Source organism: Schistocerca cancellata, chromosome 5 (assembly GCF_023864275.1).
Source record: "Schistocerca cancellata isolate TAMUIC-IGC-003103 chromosome 5, iqSchCanc2.1, whole genome shotgun sequence".
In the NCBI taxonomy this organism is placed as follows: Eukaryota; Metazoa; Arthropoda; class Insecta; order Orthoptera; family Acrididae; genus Schistocerca; species Schistocerca cancellata.
The window spans coordinates 413,575,483-413,598,289 of NC_064630.1; the positions used below are offsets into that span (position 1 = coordinate 413,575,483).

The 22,807-nt window shown below is 37.3% G+C and overlaps 2 protein-coding genes across 4 annotated transcripts in view; one reads left to right on the forward strand and one right to left on the reverse strand.

Annotated features, from left to right (window-relative positions):
- LOC126187554 (trimeric intracellular cation channel type 1B.1) overlaps window positions 1-18,216 on the reverse strand; it is a 44,080-nt gene extending 25,864 nt beyond the window's left edge. The window contains exons 1-3 of one of the 2 annotated variants that reach the window (XM_049928707.1): window positions 17,971-18,216; window positions 5,930-6,086; window positions 2,167-2,262 (exon numbers count right to left, since the gene is read on the reverse strand). In XM_049928707.1, coding sequence (XP_049784664.1) covers window positions 2,167-2,262; window positions 5,930-6,086; window positions 17,971-18,091 — 374 coding nt within the window. In that variant the 5' untranslated portion in view covers window positions 18,092-18,216. The remainder of the gene's footprint in view (window positions 1-2,166; window positions 2,263-5,929; window positions 6,087-17,970) is intronic. The other variant, XM_049928706.1, reaches the window with a different exon arrangement.
- Window positions 18,217-18,656: 440 nt separating this feature from the next.
- Window positions 18,657-22,807, forward strand: part of LOC126187590 (endoplasmic reticulum metallopeptidase 1-like) — a 303,753-nt gene continuing 299,602 nt past the window's right edge. The window contains exon 1 of one of the 2 annotated variants that reach the window (XM_049928772.1): window positions 18,657-18,812. In XM_049928772.1, coding sequence (XP_049784729.1) covers window positions 18,792-18,812 — 21 coding nt within the window. In that variant the 5' untranslated portion in view covers window positions 18,657-18,791. The remainder of the gene's footprint in view (window positions 18,813-22,807) is intronic. The other variant, XM_049928773.1, reaches the window with a different exon arrangement.

Consider the following 22,807-nt stretch of genomic DNA (forward strand, 5'->3'; position numbering starts at 1 on the left):
TCAAATTGACCACATAGGCATGGCGGACTTCATGTCAGCCTCACTCCTGGAAGGAGTTTGTTCTTACCACGCTTTGCATCGGACATAGTATTTTAACACATGGCTTCCTCCTCGGGCAGGTGGTGGTTTGAGTGTGGCACTTTCAGTTCAGCATATTTTGGCAATGTATGTCTTATACACTGGTATTGGGGCAGTCCTCAGTCTCGATGGAGATCTGCCCACCGTCCTTGTCAATACTGATTCCAGTGTTACAAGAGTGGTGACATTTTTTACGCGGTCAGGCCTCATCCCTAAATTGGTGCGGAAGATAGCCAGACTTTAATGCATTATAAGCTGCTCTGCATGTGGGGACAGCCTTCCTCCCCGCCCATGAGATTGGCATGTTAACTCTTTGTCAGGGCACTGATGACCATGATGTTGAGTGCCCCAGTAGGTTCAATCAACACCCAAGTATTACAGAGATGCTTTGTGAATTCAAATGGGAATCCCTGGAGAGAGGATGATGCTCTTTTCACGAAACACTTATGAGAAAATTTAGAGAACCAGCATTTCAAGCCAACTGTAGAATGATTCTACTGCCATCAACATACTTAGCACATAAGGGCCACGAGGATAAAATAAGACAAATCACGGCTCATACAGAAGTATACAGACAGTTATTTTTCCCTTGCAAGTGGAACGGGAAAGAAAAAGACTGACAGAGGAACAAGATACCTTATGCCATGTACCATTGTGGTACATGTATGTAGATACAATACACACTGGTTGTAGTCAGTTACTAAATTCATGTGTTACATACACATAAATTTGAATACAAAGTGACTCGTTCCTAAACCATTAGCTGTGAATGAACTAATTCTATTTAAAAGAAAATGATTTGTCAGTTTATCATTCTGTGCTATCAGTTTCCACAGTTCTTATTTAGTTTCTGTGTCAGATTCATATATTTAAGTGGACTATCATATAAACTGTGTGTGACATTAAGTCATTAATTAAAAATCACTAATCTAATGAAAAAAACTTTATACACTGAAATAAGCAAGTAAAACTAAGACTTTTATCTATGAATAAATGAATAATTGAATTTAGTGTCAGCATGACAGAGACTGTTACAATTTCAAAATCACCAGAAAATCAGATGCATTTGAAGCACTCTTCATCTGACACTTTTGTGTAGTTTCACAATGAGAAAATTAAAGAATACTGTTTGGCTCTTGGTGTCTTGCTCAATAAAAAAGTAATGGTTAGATACTTTTAAAAGAGGACACACAAACAAACAAACAAAACAACATAGTCCACATACTTCAAATCCCAAATTTTGCTAGTTTTCTATTGCTAACAAATCTCAGTTAACATACTAATGTTCTGTGGCACAGTCAAAATGCATTGTTTGGCTATCTTCTCCTGTCAAGTATTTTATGTCTATTGAACATGCCAAATAATTTACAAATTGCATTAATTTATTTCCAGTTCAGGTGATGATTAACAGATTAACTTGTACTATGAAGTACAAATTATCTACCTTCGTAAGATCTCTGCTGATGTCCAATTTCAACCATGAGACAACAAGGAAAACCTCTGAAACTGTTGTAAGCTATTGCCTTACACTGTATTGCATTAAATAATTTTACAGCTGTTATTAAATGTAAATATTTATTTGTATTCTGCAGATAAGCTTTTGACAATGTTAACTGAAATACATTCTTTGAAATCCCAGATGTGACAAGGATAAAATAAAGTAAACAAATGATTATCTACAACTTGTATAGAACTCTGACAGCAGTTATAAGAGTCAAAGGACATCAAACAGAGGCAGTAGTAGAAGAGAGAGTTAGAGGGGAGTGTACCCTATATACCCCATGTGGTACTCAATCTGTACACTGAGCAGACAGCGAGGAAATAGAGGAGAAATGTTGTTAAAAGATGGTATAGATTGATGGGGAAGAACCAAGAATCAATAACAATGCAGATGAAGGGACTTGCAGATGATAGAATAGTGCGGAGATTTGCATCAACCTAGTCTTTGGATTCAAGACCAAAACGATAATGGTCCCCAGAGCTATTGCCTTTATTTTGAGCATGATATACATTTGCATTTAACCTTAACATTAAATACATATATTTCAATTTGTATAAGTTGCTGGTCATCAAGGTGAAAAAACTTACCTATAAATTTCCTTCATAGCTGCACAGATTAGCTTCACAGGCAAGAACTTGACTGCTTTGTACCCAATATCAAAAGGTGTGTAGAATACAATGTACCTGAAAAAGTGCAAGAATTAATATAATTTCTTCAGTTTCAGAGCTAGTCCACATAATTATTTCTATGGTCTATTTATAACATTAAGGTGTGTTTCCCCCCTCCCAGCAAGAACTGAACCAATAAGCGTAAACAGAGTTTATTTCTTGTTAAAACAAACTAATCCTTAATTATCATAAAACAATGATAACATGAAAATTATGAATATCGCACTTCACAGAAAAAATATGAAGTCGCTTGCTTGCACTAGAAATGTACAAATGCTTGAAACGAAAAGAAAAAAGAAAACAGCCTGTGACTTTTGTGATATTTTCACCCATATCCCTGTTGTTTTATCACCTGCTCATTCCTACTGATCCTATTAAATCATTTTTTGTTCCTTCCAATTGACGGCATCTGCCCTTTTTTCCTCTTCATTGTTCTCACATTCATTATGAAACCTTTTGCTGATGAGCAAAGTCCTCTAATCTTGTATTCATTTCTTTCTTAAGTATGCAAATTCCTTTTTCCAGTGCCTTGTTTTGGTTTTGTATATTTCATTACCTGTTTCAGAGGTAACTGCAGTGGCTACCAAATACAAAGCAACAGTTGTGTGTTAGTTTTCTACTAAACTGGTGTACCAGTAATACTCATCGTAAGGTAAAATCAAACCGTTCAGCTAACATTTATCTCCATAAATGTAAAACAGTTTGTAAGTAGATGACTGAAATTTCTTATCTCAGCAGTTTGTTGACATGTTATACACTTCAAGGGAAATAACAGTGATCAAATATCAGGCAGTAGCAAGCCAGAAATGCATTAGTGAGTCGTGTGATGCAGTGGGTAACATAATGATCTCTACTGGACAAGAGTGGGACTTTTTCTGATCATTCTGATGCAATGTTTTCATTTTTTGTAAACCACTTAAAATTTATGCTATAATGGTTCTTTAAACAACGGCATCAAGAATTCATTCTTTCATCCTAGTCAAACTCAGCAAGTTCTTGGTCTATCAAAACTTCATTATTGGTGAGAAAGCCTCCAGTCTTCCTCCTTTGTAGATATGTCTCAGATGTGTGACTGGAGATTTAAGTTAAAAGTTAGTTTATCCAATGAAATACAAGAAAAGTCAGTTCATGCAGGGTAAATAATAGAAGACATCTATAACAGATTGTCACCAGGAGTAATATTTGAAATGTACCATGGTTATGAGTATAACTGGGAAGATGAGACATGTCAAGACACCAACAATTTGTCTAGGGTGAAATACAAGGTCCACTGCATGAGTTGCAGTGGGACAGGGCTTGTGCTGCAACTGATCATATGATAAGTCACTTCACTTGTTTTTGTGTTTTGCCGCTAAATTGTGGATGTCAAATTCTCCCACCTTTTTTGTTCCATTACAGCTTGGAAGTCCAACTCATCACCATTATTACCCATTTTTTTCAAATTTTCATCAGATCATCCCCAGCTAGAATAATCACTGTTGCATCTGTTATTTCATCTTAGTTTGATTTATTCTTGTCACATGTAGTATCTGCTGCTCTTAATGTCTCTTTTTTATTGTTAGAATTATTGTCGCAGATCTGTCTACATCAATTAAAAAAATGACCATTCACAGCTGGCTAAAGCTGTTATCAAAATTGTATGAGCTTCTCAATTGATCATGGTATCAATCTTGTATGCCTCATGTTGAATTTTCTTACTATTCTACATCTGGAGAACATCTCAAAAAAAATACAGTTGGGAGTTTGTGTACCAAGAACAGCTACATTACACCTCAGAAAAACCCATTTTTAAAGACAGTTCCGAAAGAATTTTCCAAGTGGTCCTGAGCAGCTATATACAACAGAGAAGATGGATAGTTTCCAATCAATCAGACTCCGATTTATAAAATGACAATATTTTCACCATGTGACTGACTAAGGTATGATATTTTATTTCATTATTGATTTTGACCTACAGCCATTTTCGGGTAGTTCTGCAATATCTTGACACATTAAAGCTGTACATGAAATTAGAAATTAAAATCCAATTAAAACACTTTGTGATGTTTGAATACTAATTCTTTTATTAATTTTTGATAGTATTATAGAACCATTTTAAAGTGACTGTAGGCTGAAATAATACTAGAATTAACTGATTATCATATCTTAGAGAGTCAGTTTGTTTAACATGTGTATATTTTTCTCATACTTTAATCTTATCGTCTGTAATATAGAAAATTTGGACCTGTTACCCACAATGAATGATACAAATCAAAATAAGCAGATTTCTTCTCTCTTCCTTTTCTTGCTCCTCTGTGCTATTCTGGCCTCTTTGGTTGCCTCAAGAGCTCATTATAATAACAGATTAATGTGAAATGTGAATTATTCATCTCGTTACATACAATCTTCAAATAATATGATTTGATTTATAGGAAACGTGTCAAGATTTGCAATAAGAAACATTTTTTAAAGAAATGTAAACAATAATATACATAAACTGGAAAGAATAATGGTTTTAATATTATTAATAAACATTTGCTGTTGCCTGACATAAGTTTATTTGTTAAATTCAGCTTGTGCGCAACATATTGCGGGAAATAACTCTGCTCATCAGATACATTTTTTAAAATTAGATGCACATGATAACAAATTTATGCTTGTCATTTTTGAGAGGCTTCATATTTATTCCATCAATTGCAATAAAAACGAAGCAGAAAAGGACTTCTTAATGGAAATTATTTCACACAATGCGTTGTGCAGCATTAGTTAAACAATTAAAAATCTTTAGTGATAGCGCAATTGTTTTTACAACAAAAACAAAAAAAATGACTTTCACAGGTTTCACAACAATTTCGTAACAAATAAAAATAAATGAGAATATTCGTTAATTTTCTCTGTAACAAGAGCTGAAAATAATACTATAAGGGGCAGTCAAAAGCAAACGAGAGACATGGGAAAAAAGTAAGTAAAGTGCTTATAATTTCAAAAGTAATTGCCATACCGTTAAAACATTTATCCCATTGTGAGAGAAGTTGGTCAATGCCTTCATGGAAAACTGTTTACGGTTGTCTACGGAAACATGATTGTACTCAAATTTGCTTGAAAGAAATAGACAGCCTCAAATGTCTTTCTTTAGGCCTTCAAAAACATGGAAATTGCATGGGGAGAGATTGGGATTGTATGCAGGATGTGCAAGGGCTTCTCGGCGAACTTTCTGCAGCATACATGAAACAATTTTGGCAACATGTGGGTGGGCACTTTTTTAGTAGGTTGTTTTGACTATACTACTGGGAAGCCCTTACAGATTCTCCATACAGTCTCAACCTTTCCCATGCAATTTCCATATTTTTGGGGCCCTCAAGCTAGGCATTAATGGCTGTCAATTTGCTTCAGACGGAGAGGATCACAGTTGGGTACAGTCATGGTTCCACAGGCAACCGTGAAAATTTTCCCATGAAAACATTGTTCTTCTTGTCTCGCCGTGGAATATCTGTATTAATAGTTATGGCTATTACTTTTGAAATAATAAACAGTTTATTTACTTTCCCCCATCTCATTTCCATTTGACTGTCCCTTATAAAATAAATAAATAAAAATTTAAAAAATGTGTGTTGCAGATGGTGTGGTCTTTCAGCTGAATTACTTTTCACTTTATAGAAACAGTAATAATAATAAAAAAAAACATAAAAATAAAAATGCATACCAAACAACTGTGGCCACAACAACTTGAGGAGTGTTTTTTAGAGGGGCGAGGATGGGCTCTCCTAGAAGACCATTACAGAGCATTCCGCCAGCAAATACTACAAGCATAGTTGACAGCCAGCAAGACATTGGATGTTTCCGTGAAAAGGCATGTGCACCTGTAACAAAAATTTGTGAAATAAGACTCTTTGTGGAAATGTTTAGTATTTGACAAATGGTAACCCAAACTTCATTATGCAATAAAATAGATAGTTTCAATGAGTTTATGTATTTTAGAGAGTATTTCAATTAACATGCTGTGTAAAATTTAACAACAAAAACAATGAATTTTTGACAATAAGTCTTTCCTTCTCATCCCGTCTGCTAAGCACCCCAGACCCACGGTTCTGGATGACGTCTGAAACCTACCTCTTATCCAAGACCTCTCCAATCTTTTTCCTTCACTCCTCTTCCTTACCCTTCAACTCTTCTGCCTGAAGAAGGAACCACTGGCTCCAAAAGCTTGCTTAATTATAACATTTTATGTGTGTGTTCTGCCACCACTTGATGAGTACATTTTTATCCACCCAATTACATTATATTGTGTAAAATTTAAGATAGTCTACATGTACCCAAATACCAGATACATCGTAATATACATGTTGTGAAGGTAGCTTGTTATGACACAAAAATTTTCAGTCAAAAATATTTGATACAGCCTCTATTTCACATGGTGAAGAGACAGAGCATAAAAATCCAATAAAAATGGCATAAACAATGACACAAAAGATAGATATGTGGGCTGATAGCAGAAATAGAATAGCAATAATTTGTAGATCTCCAGATAGTGCCTGGGAAAAAATTACATAGCAAAATAAACTAATATATTAAACTTCCATGCATTCCAAATAGCCTCTCATGAGGAAAAGTCTAGTTACTTCTGTATCTTCAACTTATCACCTTTTCAAAATTATGTCTTATGACAATGATGCTGTGACAGCATATCCTGATGGTTCAACAAACATCAGAAGCCCCATTCTCTCTCTCTCTCTCTCCCATTTGTTGACTGTACCATACATGATATGACTATTTGTATACTTCAAGCTCTCCATCAGTTATGGTTGTGTATATCATAAACCCTAAGGTTGGTTTGATGCAGTTCACAGTAGCATGCTGCCTATCCTCTTCCTTGAAGCAAAATTGCTGCCTCACTCATCTTTGCTGATCTGCTTTATCATGTCCAGCCTTGCCTCTGTGATTCTTTAGTTCCACTATCTCTTTAACTACTTTTCTCAGAAATGACTCGTGTTGTAATTAGTGTGTCCACCCAGCCCATCTCTTTATAGAAAGTAAAAATGCATGCAGCTAAAACAGCTGCTTTAAATTACAACATTAACTTAATTTTAACTGATTTTCATATGCAGATTGTAACGTATAAAGATATTCTAAATTTACTCCTAAGCATTGGCAGATATTGAAATTTTCTGTTTCCGGCTGATCAGAATTGAAACATAACAAATGAAGGGTTAAATATTTACTATGGTAACATTTGAAATTCCTTAATAATATTTTATGATTTATGTAAAAAAAGGCCTGAAAGAAGTTGGGACTTCACTTACTAGCATTTGAAGAAAATGTATCTGCCAGTAAAGTGTCTGCAAAATGTTCTCTTATTCTGAGAGAGGAAAAGAAAAACCTTGCATTTTTACCATACTGCATTAATATTGGTTATTAAATGGATGCAGAGACGAAAATCACCGTTTTCTGCAGATATTAAGAGGGAGGTGACATCGATAATGTTAACTGATAAATAATGGAAGAAGTGAGAGTCTACACAGCAGTGGTGTAGTGAGGGGAGAGGGAGGGCAAAGGATTCTATCATGCCCCAGTACCACGTGCAGAAGGTTGCCAAATGGTCTCTAAGACAGACAAGATTTTCCAGAAAATGCTATACACTATATTAATACATGTGTTTCTAGAGAGGAGGTGCCAATAAAGTGTAGTGTTGTACCCTGGCTACTGAGGAGGTGGGGGCAGGGGTGCCAATAAAGTGATGTGCCTTGAGTACCAATGGAGCAGAGGGCCCCAGTAAAGTGTTGTGCCCCACATCAGTTATGTTCACTATGCCATTCCACTTCCTCTTAGAATAATCATAAACTGAAAAGATCTGTTTAACCACAACAAATCTGTTAACAAAAGAATAGATGCATCAGTTTTTTTCCTACTACAATCACTTGTCACATACTTTACTGTGACAAAGATGCCTCAGTAAAAGTACATGAATATTATCAGCTCTTTTTTGCTTAGAAGGTAAAAATATACTGAACTACTATTTTACCCATGTCAAAGAGTACAGCACCTGAAAATGATTCGATCTCACGTCTTCATTCCAGAAACTATGTACACATTAAAACCACAACTGAACACTACCTTCTAGCACTTCAATATGCACCATCCCTTTCACTCTCCATTTTCTAGAGTGTTATTCGACAGGAACAATATATCTGCTTTCTTGGTCTCCCTCTAAACTCTTTTTTGTATATATGTTCCCTGTAGACACCGTACTCTGAAGGAAATTCATGTATGCATGTATTGTGTTTGTTACTGACATGTAGAAACCATGAATTCAGTTTCACTAGAATTATTTCCATTTGGTACATACTGACAGTGAATATTAAAATAAATACTGCAGTTGATGACAAACAGGATGTTATTTAAGAAAGTCAATGAGAAAGTAATCCCAAAACAAATACAATTGTGCCATGTCAGCATATTCAAATCAAAGCCCCTTCAGCATTGACTACATTGAAGCACAATATTACTTTCAGTATTGACTCTGATTTGGGGGCCTAAAATGAAATCCTCCCCTCCTTCCTTTCCTTGGCCCTTTTCCAGCCAATGCCAGGTCAAGATTGGTATAGTACTTTCTCAGTTCTGAGGAGAACCAACTCTACCTGTATCTAGGTTATCGATAAATGGAGTCACCACCGTCAAAGGTGTTTTAAAACTACTGCCAGCACTAACCTGAGAAGGAATCCACATACCCCTTGTACTGTGCCAGTGCAATCAATGGTCAAATGTGACATTGTTTTTCGAATTGTTCGTGCAGCGTTTATCTTTGGATGTCGGAAACGGCCCAACATTTCCCTCAGTGGATGTGGAAAACCACCTAAAAACCACACATAGGCTGACCAGCACACTGGTCCCAATTGTTAATGCAGGAGGCAGATTCAATCCGGGGTTGGGGTGTGTTCCGGAAGCTGGCAGTTTAACACTGTCGACTATTTGTGCAGGCCCCTAAAATGATGTCTTACTCCATAAATAAATCTAATTATGCCCTGAAATGCAAGCCATCCCACCAAAAATCTTTCTTAGACTCCCCACAGAATATGTCCATAAGCAAGGAAGGAATGCCTGAGTTTCAAAAGTCATCAAATTTGAGCGCTAACTACGACGGAGGGGAAAAAGAGAGCTCAAAGCAATTGCAACCTACTCGTATGTAAGGAACCATTCCATACAGCAGGCGTAATTATCTGCAAAGAAACTACAAAAGGCTGAAATTAGGTTGGCCACATGAGAATTTAAATCTCAGTCCCAAGAAACATAAATCCAGTGTATTAACCAACCAACCACGTCAGTTAGCGTTCTGTCAGCCACCTAACTCATATTTGTTAAATTCCCCCTCAACAACATTGAACCATTCCTCCACTTGAATGATAAATTCACAATGATCCTGGATGCAAACTTTCTCCATGCACCTAGGCATAAGTAACAACTTAGTCATCCATAATTCTGAATGGTGACCCTATAAAGTTTACTGCATGGTGATTACAATCATCAAACTAAGATAGAGAATGAATAGTTACTGACCTGCTCTCTCTGGGGCAAGAAAGAATTTCTCATGTTTAAACATTTTCTTCTTCTCAACAACAAGAATCTTGGTCGTTCCTCTACTGACACTACTTTATATACATCTTCTCCTCACACATCTAGGCTTTGCAGACAAGACTCACATTTTCATTAAACCTGTACTGGTTTAAAGATCATCACAGAAAACCAAAACTAAGATTGCCTGATGGAGATTTGAACCCCGTTCCTTCTGACGAATAGTCCAATGTCATGGACATTAAGCAACCTTGCTCAGTTTGAGGAGGGATGGGTAGGAATATCATGAATTAAAACCAACTCTACAAACTTTTTTTTACAGTTCAGGAATATAATCTTTGTTGCTTTCTTTCGAGTTTTCTGGTATTTTTTTTTAAATAAAGTAATCAGTCATACCAAATGAACACAGTCTCTTTCTTGCTTATGGAAGAAAAAATCTTAGCAGATCCATACACCAATTTAGTAGATATTTCCAAAAGAGACTTCACTAAATAATCGTATATTTGTAGCATAAACCTTAATTTGTATTTATTTTCTTTGACTCCATTCTTCCTCAGACAACATAACTGCTATTACTATGGGTTCACAGTAACACTGCCTTCTTTCTAAACAACCCATTTCCCTGGTTACTGGCTCTGATCTCCCAGTATGAGGTTCTCTTGTGGCCGTGATGGTTGATGGTCTAGTGGGGAGACCACTAAGATCCAGAGCCGGGGGTCATAAGTTCAATTCCAGTTTGGGGGAGGGGGGGGGGGTGTATATTTCCTAATTGTAATTCCTCAAGGTTGGCCCCATGCCCACTCAGCCTACTGTGAGAATGAGTACTGGGAATCTCCCCTTGGGGAGGGGGATAAAAGGTGGCTGAAGAGAAGGACATGCTCTCCCCCTCCTAATGCCATGGCGGAACAAAGAATTTACTTTTACTCACTGAACAAACCATAAGGTAAGTATCCTCAAGGAAAATACTAATGTCTCTTCCAGTAACTCCATGAATCTGACAATATATACATTAAATTGCACTTAATGGTGTTGAAGGCTCTTCCATTGCGTGCTGCGGTTAGCAGTTTGTTTCATTGGTCATAGCCACTCAGGTGATAGTACACAGTAGGCAATGAGAATCACTAAATCTATACTGTAATTACTTGTTTTGGCAGCACGAGATCTGAATTTAATAGTTTTCTACATGAACGGCACGATACGGTGGTTATTGATCTGGGTATTACGAATTGTGAGGTTGGTCACTGGATTTTGTTTGTATGTCTTGTATCCTATGTTTCTCAGATATGACAGAATTTCTTGGGATATTGTTTCATATTCCAATGTGCTGGGATGTGAGATGGTGGAGCCAACAGATGTGGCAGGAGGAAAACTGGCTGTGGTGACGGACTGACCCGTAGCGTAGCCCAATGATCATTTAGAAAACTTTGTGGGGTATTTTTGAAATGTCCTGATTTCCAAGGTTGTGTATATGCAGGCCTCATGAGAACAGTTTAAAATACACAGAATATTATGTTTTATATGACAACATTGTGCATAATACATTCCATTATGCCACCACATAATATGATACTCAAACATCATGACAACGTTTATGGAACACTATTTCCTCTCTGGTTCCACATCTTGTCTAACCATCTGGGCATCAGTCGTTAGGGGGTAAAAGACTTTTTTACTTAGAAACAAAAAAACACAGTTTTTCAAAGTAAAATAAGACTCGCTTGGTTTCTGAGCTTCTACTTCTGCAAGATTATTACAAGAGAGTTCACTCCCTTCTACTCAAAACACAGTTCTTCTTCAGAAAAGTATGACAGTAAAGAAGAAACAACTGCTTGATCAAGTCATAGAAGAATGTAATTAGAAATTGTTTCCATTTATTTTAGTAAATTTCTGGGGAAACTGAGCCCCTATGTTGCAGACATAATGAAACATAACGGAGGACATAGTTTGTGTCAAGTCTTGAGAGACAGAAAATGCAGCAATAATTAATTTTGATGGGCTTCATTACAGGTATGCTCCAGTATAAACTAAAACTGATGACGGCAAATATATTCTTGGATTATGAGAGTCCAGCCAACTATTCTGTCTTGTATCTGCCCATGTGTCACTAAGTTGGAATTTTGGTTTGCGCATTGTCCTACTCCTTGTTAATGTCAACTTCACAAACCGAAAAAGAAAGTTAAGATCTAATGCCCAGCCAACAATAAGGTAGTTCGAGATGATGCATACATGGGTTGGTAAATCACTGGAAAGGAAATTTTGCGTATTCTTTCGAAAGGAACTATACCAGCATTCGCCTTGAGACAAGTGTGGAAAATCTTACTTGGTGGAGGAAGGACCGCTCTGTAACGGATGAGAACATACCGTTACTCATCCACATATGTTAGTTACAATTTCACTTTTATTTTTTATTGATGTCCACAGTGGGGTCAGGGCATGCTGAAACGTATACTGGTAGCTTTTTCTGCCGTCATCACTATTTAGTTCAGAGAGAAATTTGTAGAACAGCGATCTGTTACGATTTTTACCAAGTTTCAAGTAGCGCTATTCTCTCGACAATCTGCATCATGTTTATCTGAGCGGAGTTTTATCTCAGATCTGTTATCGGTTAAGTAGTCGCATGATTGACAGCGTCCTCTGAAAATCGAGCTATTTGGTTCAAAGGCGACGGGATGTCGTCTATCAGCATGGGAGAACTTCGGCCTCATGTTAACGACGATGAGCGGACTCGTCGGTTACTGCGTTTCTCAGCTGGTCGCGGATGTGTTTGGGCGTAATAGCGCGGGGAATGCGTTCGGCTTTCAGCCAAAAGAAGTTTGTCTGGATGTCACCGTCCTAGGTCCTGCATGTCCCAGACGGAAAAGAATCACACTGACATAACAGCACCCCCCCCTCTCCCCCATAGTAAAATGATCAGCCTTTGCCGGAAGTATCAACGATTGTTTCTTCTGGTGACTGAGCATCGAGGGGTGCATAGAAAGAGTCCTTTTATTGTTCCTGGATCCAATAATAATTTGTTGTGAAAAAAAAATTCTGAGTACTTAACCTTACAGATCTATAAATACGCATTTATGTATTTTCTCTGTTCAGTTATGTGTACTATGTAAACAGGTGTTCTAGATGGCCAAATATATTATAAACTCCGGAAGCCAAATACAAGAAAAATACCTCTTTATTTACGATCTTTTATATAGTTTGGTACATTTAAATATTCTTGACTATATACACAATTAAACTGATTGAACACGTTAATCCTGGTCTATATTGTGTTGCTAAACCTTGATGCCTTTCGTAGACATCGCACTTACAACAGCTGAAAACATAGTGGAAAATATGGAAAAATAATAATGCTTAAGGATATGACATGTTTAGAATGTCGTGTTACGATTAATAATGCAGTACACGCGCAGACGACAGGTCTACCCTCCGTAAGGTAGTGGTAGTAGATATAGTATTTTGGTTTATTTTAGTATGCTTCTCTCTCACTTCCCAAAATGCTTGCGAGATCTGTGGTTCAAGAAATGTATATGAACCTTTGTGAATTAGATCATTCGACAACAGCCCTGGGACGTGAATCATGAGACTGGAGGATTTAAAAAAAAAAAAAGAAAGAAAAAAAAAAGAAAAAGACGATGATTACCACCCCCACCCTTCGTTGTGAACATCAACAATCAACAGTCACAACTGGGAAACAACGAAAACACTCGCCAGTAATTATTTCAGTTATAATCGGATACAGTACCGTTAATGTGCCGCATACAATTAAAAAAATCCAATACATGTCTCAGAGTGGTTTGTAGCCTTACTGAACCGTTCACAGCTTATGTAGACGCTCTATGACCTCTTTTTGATGACTGTCCCTGTTTTTATGCTGTAAGGAAACTGTTGAGGCATAATAAATTTTGTCTTCGATTAATGGTTATGACTAGTTCTTTTACTGACCGAAGGAAAGTCATTCAATCTCTGATGTTGATTGATTAAGCATATGGATGTGGGAACAACGACTCTTAATTGAAACTTTAACCTGAGTTTCAATTTACAGACATATATTTTCATTATTTCTTTTAAAATCGGCCAAGAACAGTGATAACCTATATAGTGGCAAACTACTAACACACAACAGCAGTCGAGAACCCCAAAATGTCCAACCTCTTGTGTGAAATGGAGACGCCGTGAATCTGTAGATCAAAATGCCACAAATTACAAGTATCAATTGTAGTTGTTGCGGTCTTCAGTCCAGAGACTGGTTTGATGAAGCTATCCATGCTACTCTATCCTATGCAAGCTTCATCTCCCAGTACCTACTGAATCTGTTTAGTGTATTCATCTCTTGGCCTCCCTCTACGATTTTTACCCTCCGCGCTGCCCTCCAATACTAAATTGGTGATCCCTTGATGCCTCAGAATATGTCCTACCAATCGATTCCATCTTCTAGTCAAGTTGTGCCACCAATTCCTCTTCTCCCCAATTCTATTCAGTACCTCCGCAATAGTTATGTGATCTACCCATCTATTTTTCAGCATCCTTCTGTAGCACCACATTTCGAAAGCTTCTATTCTTTTTGTCTAAAGTATTTATCGTCCACGTTTCACTTCTATACATGGTTACACTCCATACAATTACTTACTATACTCGATGTTAACAAATTTCTCTTCTTCAGAAACGCTTTCCTTGCCATAGCCAGTCTACATTTTATATCCTCTTTACTTCGACCATCATTAGTTATTTTGCGCCCCGAATAGCAAAACTCCTTTACTACTTTAAGCGTATCAATTCCTAATCTAATTCCCACAGCATCACCCGACTTAATTCGACTACATTCCGTTATCCTCGTTTTGCTTTTTTTGATGTTCATCTTATATCCTCCTTTCAAGACACTGTCCATTCCGTTCAACTGCTCTTCCAGGTCCTTTGCTGTCTCTGACAGAATTACAATGTCATCGGCGAATCTCAATGTTTTAATTTCTTCTCCATGGATTTTAATTCCTACTCTGAATTTTTCTTTTGTTTCCTTTATTGCTTGCTAAATATACAGATTGAGTAACATCGGGGATAAGCTACAACCCTGCCTCACTCCCTTCCCAACCACTGCTTCCCTTTCATGTCCCTCGACTCTTAACTGCATCTGGTTTCTGTACAAATAGTAAATGGCCTTTCGCTCCCTGTTATTTTAACCCTGCCACCTTCATAATTTGAAAAAGAGTATTCCAGTCAACATTGTTAAAAGCTTTCTCTAAGCTACAAATGCTTTCCTTAATCTATTTTCTAGGATAAGTCGTAGGGTCAGTATTGCCTCACGCGTTCCAACATTTCTACGGAATCCAAACTGATCTTCCCCGAGGCCAGCTTCTACCAGTTTTTCCATTCGTCTGTAAAGAATTCATGTTAGTATTTTGCAGCCGTGGCGTATTATCAATTTTAAAATGGTTTTTAATCTGGTTGATATAATTCAAGCGGGTAAGGAGGAAGACGTTAATGTAGTAAATTAAGTTGTTGATAATCTATTAACAAAGGCACACGATGGAATGATGGGCGGTAAGGAATTGCCTTTTTTGATACCATAATTAGCTTTCACTCTGTAATATGTGCTTCGCCAATTGAATAAAGGTTTATCGAGCTGTACCAAAAACAATTACTACTTGAAATTGACTGTAGCTGAAGCATAATCTCGAGACGGTCTATTTGGGTTTGATGTGCTGTGATCGACGAGCTCATTCGAAGGAACACAAGCTCGGAGAGGGAAAATTTGCCGTGTCCTTTCAAAGGCATTAGCCTTAAGTGAATTAGGGAAATCAGGGAAAACCCACATCTAAGTGGGCGGAGTATTTGTCCCACCTTAAACACGAGTCTTTACCACTTTGCCACCTCATAAGTTCGAAAAATGTCATTCGGCTGAAACTTGTCCTCCTCCTTACGCTGACCACGAATTTGAAACACCAGTACAAATCTGTCCGTCTTACTCTTCGTCGACCAACGTGCTTTGAATGGGAAATATTTAAATCTTACTAAATTTCCCGATAAAGTCGCAAATCCCGGTAAGTATTGCTGCATATCCAAAACTGTCTAACACTTTCCTCACAAGCTCACTTGCTTAGAACTTTACAGTGAATTCTAAATGATCAAGAGGCAGAAAATAGTTCACAAATTCTAGGTAATCTTCTGAAAAAAACAGTTTGAAAAATAAGAAACAAATTAGATACGTATCTTAACAAAAATGTTCGTCTGATAAAGCAACCTGGTTGAGAGGTAAATAATTCATTCTAACAAATTACAAACATTTACTTTCTCATTCACTCTGTTGAATGTATCTGCCTATTTCTTTTAAAAAACACACACACACACACACACACACACACACACACACACAGAGAGAGAGAGAGAGAGAGAGAGAGAGAGAGAGAGAGAGAGCTTACAAGACGTTATTCTTATTGATAACTTTGGTTTGGATTTTGAAGGAAAGTATTGCGCTGTCTGCTTCTTACTGGTAGCAGTTTTCCCTTTGGTAAATTCCAATAACGCAAAAGATTTGGCTGAAAAGTTCGTTCACAATGTTCTGCTCTGGAGATGATTAATTGTTGGCTTAATATCTGTTGTAGGCAGCGTTAACTCCACTCATGAACGGTTTCTTGTTTCCTACCAGAAAATAAACATATCTCCAGTTTCGCATTCGATTTTCAGTAAACAGGAGATTCTGCCGCAGTGTATTTTAAAAACGATCTGATAACCCTCTAACACGAATCTACACCTCCAAATCTTGATTACTAAACATCTACGGATTGCACGTCGCTGAAAGTAACACTACAAACATAACCAGTACAAACAAACCACATTGCAAGGCATGCGCAGAAGTGTACTAATACCAGGATAGGGTTCAAGAGTTTATTATTTTTTCCGTTACTTACTGCCCTCGAACACTCAATCCACAGGCCCTACATTTTAAATTTCAAATATATTTAATTTGAGAGTTGTCAAATAAATAGACTGACATGTCAATTATCTTTCAGATACATTACGTTCCTAAAAGTGCCGTACTTCTTTTTGTCGTAAATATTAAGCTGCGTTTTATTAACGTGTATTAGGCTACTCAAATTTCAGAAGCGCTATAAGATGAAGTTTTTTTATGAGTATTTATCTCATGTTGAGTTTCCTTCATAAATGTTGACTAATCAATTGCTGTTAAATGTTTAAAAAAAAGTTGATATTTATACTGGTGCACAAATACTTCACAGCTGATTTTTGTGTGAGTGACTATAAATATTATTTGAGCACGAAAATCGTTCCTGCCCCAGCAGTGATAAGTAAAGTAATCGGTCACTACTGCATGTCGAAACTTATACCATACGAGTCTATCGTGTATGTACAGCAAAACTGAAATATTTGCCAAATTGCACACTACCGAACTTTAAATCAGGCGTGTGTTTTGCATGTTACTACTCAGTACGAGGCAACGCCATCTCCCATGAGCTGTTGCGACCTGGGGACACGATCAAAAATATCTCGAGACCGCCCTTTCTACGCCCAGCCACGCCGGTAACAGAAATAAAAATCGCTCCGTAGGACGACCGCCAGATGTCTAGTAAAAGAATGCGTTCGTAGCAACGCCATCTTCTAACAGAATACATTATCATTTGATATGCCTTTTTTCAGTGTCCCTTAATACAATAGAAGGAATTATTTTGGGTTTACCCAAGCCAGCAGCTGCTCTTAACACTACAAGGATGCGGTGTTCTATTTACATCGCTGTCGTACTAAAGAATGTAAGTGGTATTTCTGTGCTAAAATGGTCTCTTTAGATTTCTATATCCGTGTCTACAAAAACAGATAAAAATTAAACAAATCACAAACACGGTTACGTTTCGTGTACGTTCGAATTCGCTACAGCAGTTATATCCACTGCATTTCATAAAGGCAGCACGGTGAACAGTATGGAAGGGCAATTCCGTCAAAGACAATGTAACAAACTCATGAGCAACCAAGCAGAAAAATCAATACTACTAAGCTCAAAACTCCACGCTGCCCGATGTTGTGTTTGTTGTATCCGAATGGATGACTCACATATAAATAAAAGTAGCATTTCTGCGTGAAACTTCACCAATTAAAAGGGCAGAATGGTCTCGTTCAATAATTAAGAATCTGTCATTCACATGATATTAAACGTAAACAATGATTAAATTCTCTTACCTGGTCCCAAGTCTTCTCTGACGTGAAGTGCACACAGCACGGAGTGTGCTATATCAAAATACGGGAACATTTTCAGTTTCACGACTTGATTTGCTAAGTCTAGGAATGCTTCGGGATCCATGGTGCTGCTGCTGATGTTATCACTTCTCTTACAGAATTAAATACGTTTTCCAACCACCAACCAAGCACCCAAGCCTCGCCCCTTAGCGCTGGCCCCTGCTGTTAGCAGAAGACAGACTGAATTGAATAGTATCGAAAGTTACCGCCAGTGGCAGCACATGCTACCGAAAGTATCAGAGGGTCTCTAGTACTGACATCGAAACTGTCTTTATTAATGTACTGTATCGATATCATGGTACAACTTTGGGTCTAATTTTATGGCTACTTCCAAGAATAAGTAAACTGTAACTTTTTTTTAATAGCTCTTTCCGTCTGCTTATACGCTTTAACTTAGTTTGTCATAAAAATTTTGAGCTTTCATCAGCCATTTAAACGACTAAAACATAATATTAAATCGCTAATTTGTATGATTATTTGCTATACTTGATGATACAAATTTATTTTTTTTTCTATCGAAAAACACCATTTTATTGCTAAGCAACAGCGATAAAAAGAGTAGCGATTCAGTATCGATACCAAGTATCGATATCTCAGAACTTCAGTGATAAACTTGGTTTCTGCTAAATTTTTGTTAGTCGGTGATATGTACTGCGCGCTAAAGCCAAAGTAGCATCAGTGAAGGGCGGAAAGCGGTGCGTTACAGGTTGTTTGTATACAAACCTCCCCCGCGCCGCTTGAGTACAAAACATTTAATTGCAGTTATGCGTAACAAAGAGAAAGAGGTAAGACCATTTTAATTTCACAAACTTTCGATTAATCAGTAGAAATGTTAAACTTATTCTTTCTGTGGTTTGTGTCGAAGAAATTATGTATCCGTTTGCAAGGAACGATGAAAACTGTTTCGTTTCAGACGTTGTTTACCTCATGAAAAAGCTATATATCATCGAAGTCATGTTGTTATGGAGACGACTAATGTCGTCTGCACGTACGGACGAAATAGTTAACGTGTGTGTATTTCAGTATGTGTAAAGGGAGAAATAATGTGAAAGGTTTTGTTTTGGCAGCTGCAGAATATTTCTGTCTCGTAAAGACAATTATATGAAAATAGTTCTCAATATCAAACAGTTCTGTATTCTCCCAAGTAGGTGAGCTATAGCTTCAAGTTACGGTGTGTTCTTTGATACATAACCATTTTAATGCTGGAAAACAAAACAGGTTTTGCATACCAAAATTCTAAAGCTTTCTTAGGATAAGACCGAAAAATTCTGTCCATATGTAGATCATTATTGTATAATCACATAATTTTAATAGTCAAACCTAATTACTTTTTTATTTTTCATAATCTCAACATGTTTCCCCGTAGGAAGGTGCTTTTTTAGCTAAAAAATTTTGAACTCTCGTCGTCTGAAATCACTGTTTCTTAAATAGCAAAATTCATTTTCTTGCTAATGGTTGTACGAGATTTTAGTGTATTAACGAAACGAGTAACTTATGCATTCTGTGTTAGCATGCTTTTTTAGTACAACTGAAAAGAATAGTTATGATCTGTTTAACTATGAAGACGCCGCCGAAGGAAAAACATATTACCGAGTAATCGGTAAAGTAGGTGTAGGCAATAAATTTTTTAAGAGTAATATGGAAGATAGTGGGAGGAGATCAGATGTAAAGGCACGGCAATTATTTCAGCGGGAACTGTTGCTTGCAGCCCACTGCAGGAAGCTACTGCACTCGGTTTTTCTACTTGCAGAAACTTTTTTGTATACATATGACTTTATTTACTGTGCAACACTTAACTGTTTTTTGGGGGGACAATTAATTGTTAATAAAACTACTGAAAATGATTTAAAGTCAACGTCACATATTAGTCCATTTTGATCTATTATATTTTGTTAATAAGACAAGGTAAAAAAAAACTATTGGTCGGAATTGTACGTGGGGTAAGTTATATGAATGGTTAATTTTCAGTCTCTCTTTGGATACAGTTTTGTTTAAAAAAGAATTACTGGTCCCTTTCTTCTATCAACTGAAAAAGTTTTGGCATTAATCTGCTAGTTCTTAGCATTCGTGAAAGACACTGTAAGATTGTGTAATATTGTAGTTTCTCTAACACTGCTTTCAGTCCTAAATTATCACCAAATGTTCCTGTCTGAACTTTCAGATAGACTTCTTTCTGAAATGTGCAGTCTATCTTACTGTAAATTTAATTAACGCATTATTCGCTTTTTTTTTATCCTGAAGCGCAGTACATGACTACTGAAACGATCCACCGCTAAAGGAAAGAAAAATAAAAAAGCGCGGGGTAGTACCAGTCGCTACCCATTGGCATCTAGATTGACGGATTGAGACTTCTTGTAGTGCATCCAACGATTTGGATTATGACATTATGGATATGCAGGTTTGATACTTTTACCGCTCATCAGATAATTGTCGTTTGTTCTGATACATAGTGTGGCAAGGTGCCTCTGGTGGTTTAGTGTTATTGTTGGTAATTCGTTATACAACGTCGTACACAGTGTACAAAGAGAACTTACGGGGATAGTTTCTATAGTGACTGGAGAATTTGATTACTGTTCCAGCGGTACTGCGAAAGGGGTCATTGCTGTCAGCAAATAAAAGGTAATACAGGTACATTGGAGCCTTCCACACCTCCGCCGATGGAGATGACGTAATCATTGACACACTGTGTTCTATCGTCGCACCAAACCATTCAAGGCAATCACAGGGAACTCCTTTTAATAAAGAGTATAAGAGTTCTGCTTCGCCACTCCTAGCACAATCCGGTCTTGTTTCATCTCTAATGGTGCTAATAGAAAGTTAGAGCTGGACGTCCACTGACGCCTTCACAATAGTTTTTAGAAGGAGCACGAACTCGTGTAACAGTAAAATATGACACACTCAGATTGCTCTTTATTACAAGCATCTCGTTCTCGACTGTAGTCATAGCCAGGTTTTGAAAGTTCTGTGAATGGATATTGCAATTTTGCCTTAGGTCAAGACACTGACCATTTGTTCCCATTATTATATAATGGGACAAAATTACCAGTCTTAAGAGTTCCTTTGGCAGAAAGCACCGTTGCACCACTAAAATTAGCGATTTGTGTATGCTACTGACAGACGTAATGTTTACCAATCAACTGAATTTAGTTTGCTTAAGTTGACCAGGACTGTCCAATCTATATTAGAACCATGTATGTCCACCTGGGTGTCACCCTTAAAACTTGTGCTCAATGCCGAAGCCATTACTGGCGTCATCGTCTATTGCACCTCTGTTATCTCGCAGCATAGGTCCCAGTTCATTAGGTGCCGTGTGATCCAAAAGTAATTGTATTGATGTCTGATGTGCCCAGAATTTATGGCTATTTACTGAGGAAAAAGTTACTTTCAAAATAGCTAAGTGTTTCGTCAGCTACTGCGCTGTAACGTAGAAGTTTCTGTCCATCTTGAAAGTGATTTTTGCTATGTAACAAATAGGAGAGGCAGGGGAGAGGGAAACAGAGCACCTCAGGCGGATGAGGCAGACTGTCCATTTATTGTGCCGATAAATGCGAAGACCTGATATGTACTAGGCCACTTCGCAAACCACTGATTAAACTGAGTAAGTGTTCTGAAATTGTTTTCATTAGAAAAAATCTGACTTTCCATAAAATCAGCATCGTAGTACCAGCAGTACTTTTCACAGTCTCTGCTTATCAATATTTTTCTTACTTTGTATCACTCAGTATACTGTATAAATCGTGTCGTCTTGAATCTTAATTTCTGATACCATTACTCCTCTCAATTTTTTAGCATCCACTTTCCTTCCATTAGCCACTACGTCACTTTTTAAATTATTTCCGAGGTAGACCGTGCTTGAGATTTCCACAGACGAAAAACTGACTTATCACTTCATCCTCCGTCTCAAAATATATTTTCCTGTCAACTTTTCAGTGCGCTCGCGAAAAGGTATTTCTTTTTATATAAAAGTAGGGTTCTCATACTGCAGAGTGATCGTCGAAGAACCGTGGGTGTCGAAGTTCTGAGAGATTAGTCATAAAAAATTCATAAGCACGTTCCATTTTATTTCCTGTTTCTTTGTATTACCTTCGTTTAAATTTACGAGAGCAATGATGCTTCGCGCGCAACTCTCAAGTCTTTGAAAGTACCGCAGTCAAGGTTTTTGACATCTGACCTGAAATTATTGTAAATTGTGATTTTTGATACTGTTTGGTCATCTCATTGTGATTAATTTTCCTTAAATGACCACGATCATTTCCTTTCATTGGTTTCCACACACGTTTACGCAATGTTACTTTTTTGTTAAGCCACTTCCACGTTTAAATTAAAAATTTGTGCGTGGCCCATGCACAATTTTTTCAAGAGGCAAATATTATTTAATAGCTATTTTTTTTAAATTGCATGACTGATTCAGAATTAGTCCGCCGCTCGTGGTCTCGCGGTAGCGTTCTCGCTTCCCGAGCACGGGGTCCCGGGTTCGATTCCCGGCGGGGTCAGGGATTTTCACCTGCCTCGAGATGACTGGGTGTTTGTGTTGTCCTCATCATTTCATCATCATCCAGGAAAGTGGCGAAATTGGACTGAGCAAAGATTGGGTAATTGTACGGGCGCTGATAACCACGCAGTTGAGCGCCCCACAAACCAAACATCATCATCATCTGATTCAGAATTAGAAAACGTTTTGTGGCCCAATAATTAAATTTGACAATAACTTATGTATCTCAAACGATTTTCGGCTAATTATTATTTTTGATAGTTTACTATGATATCTTAACAGTAAGAA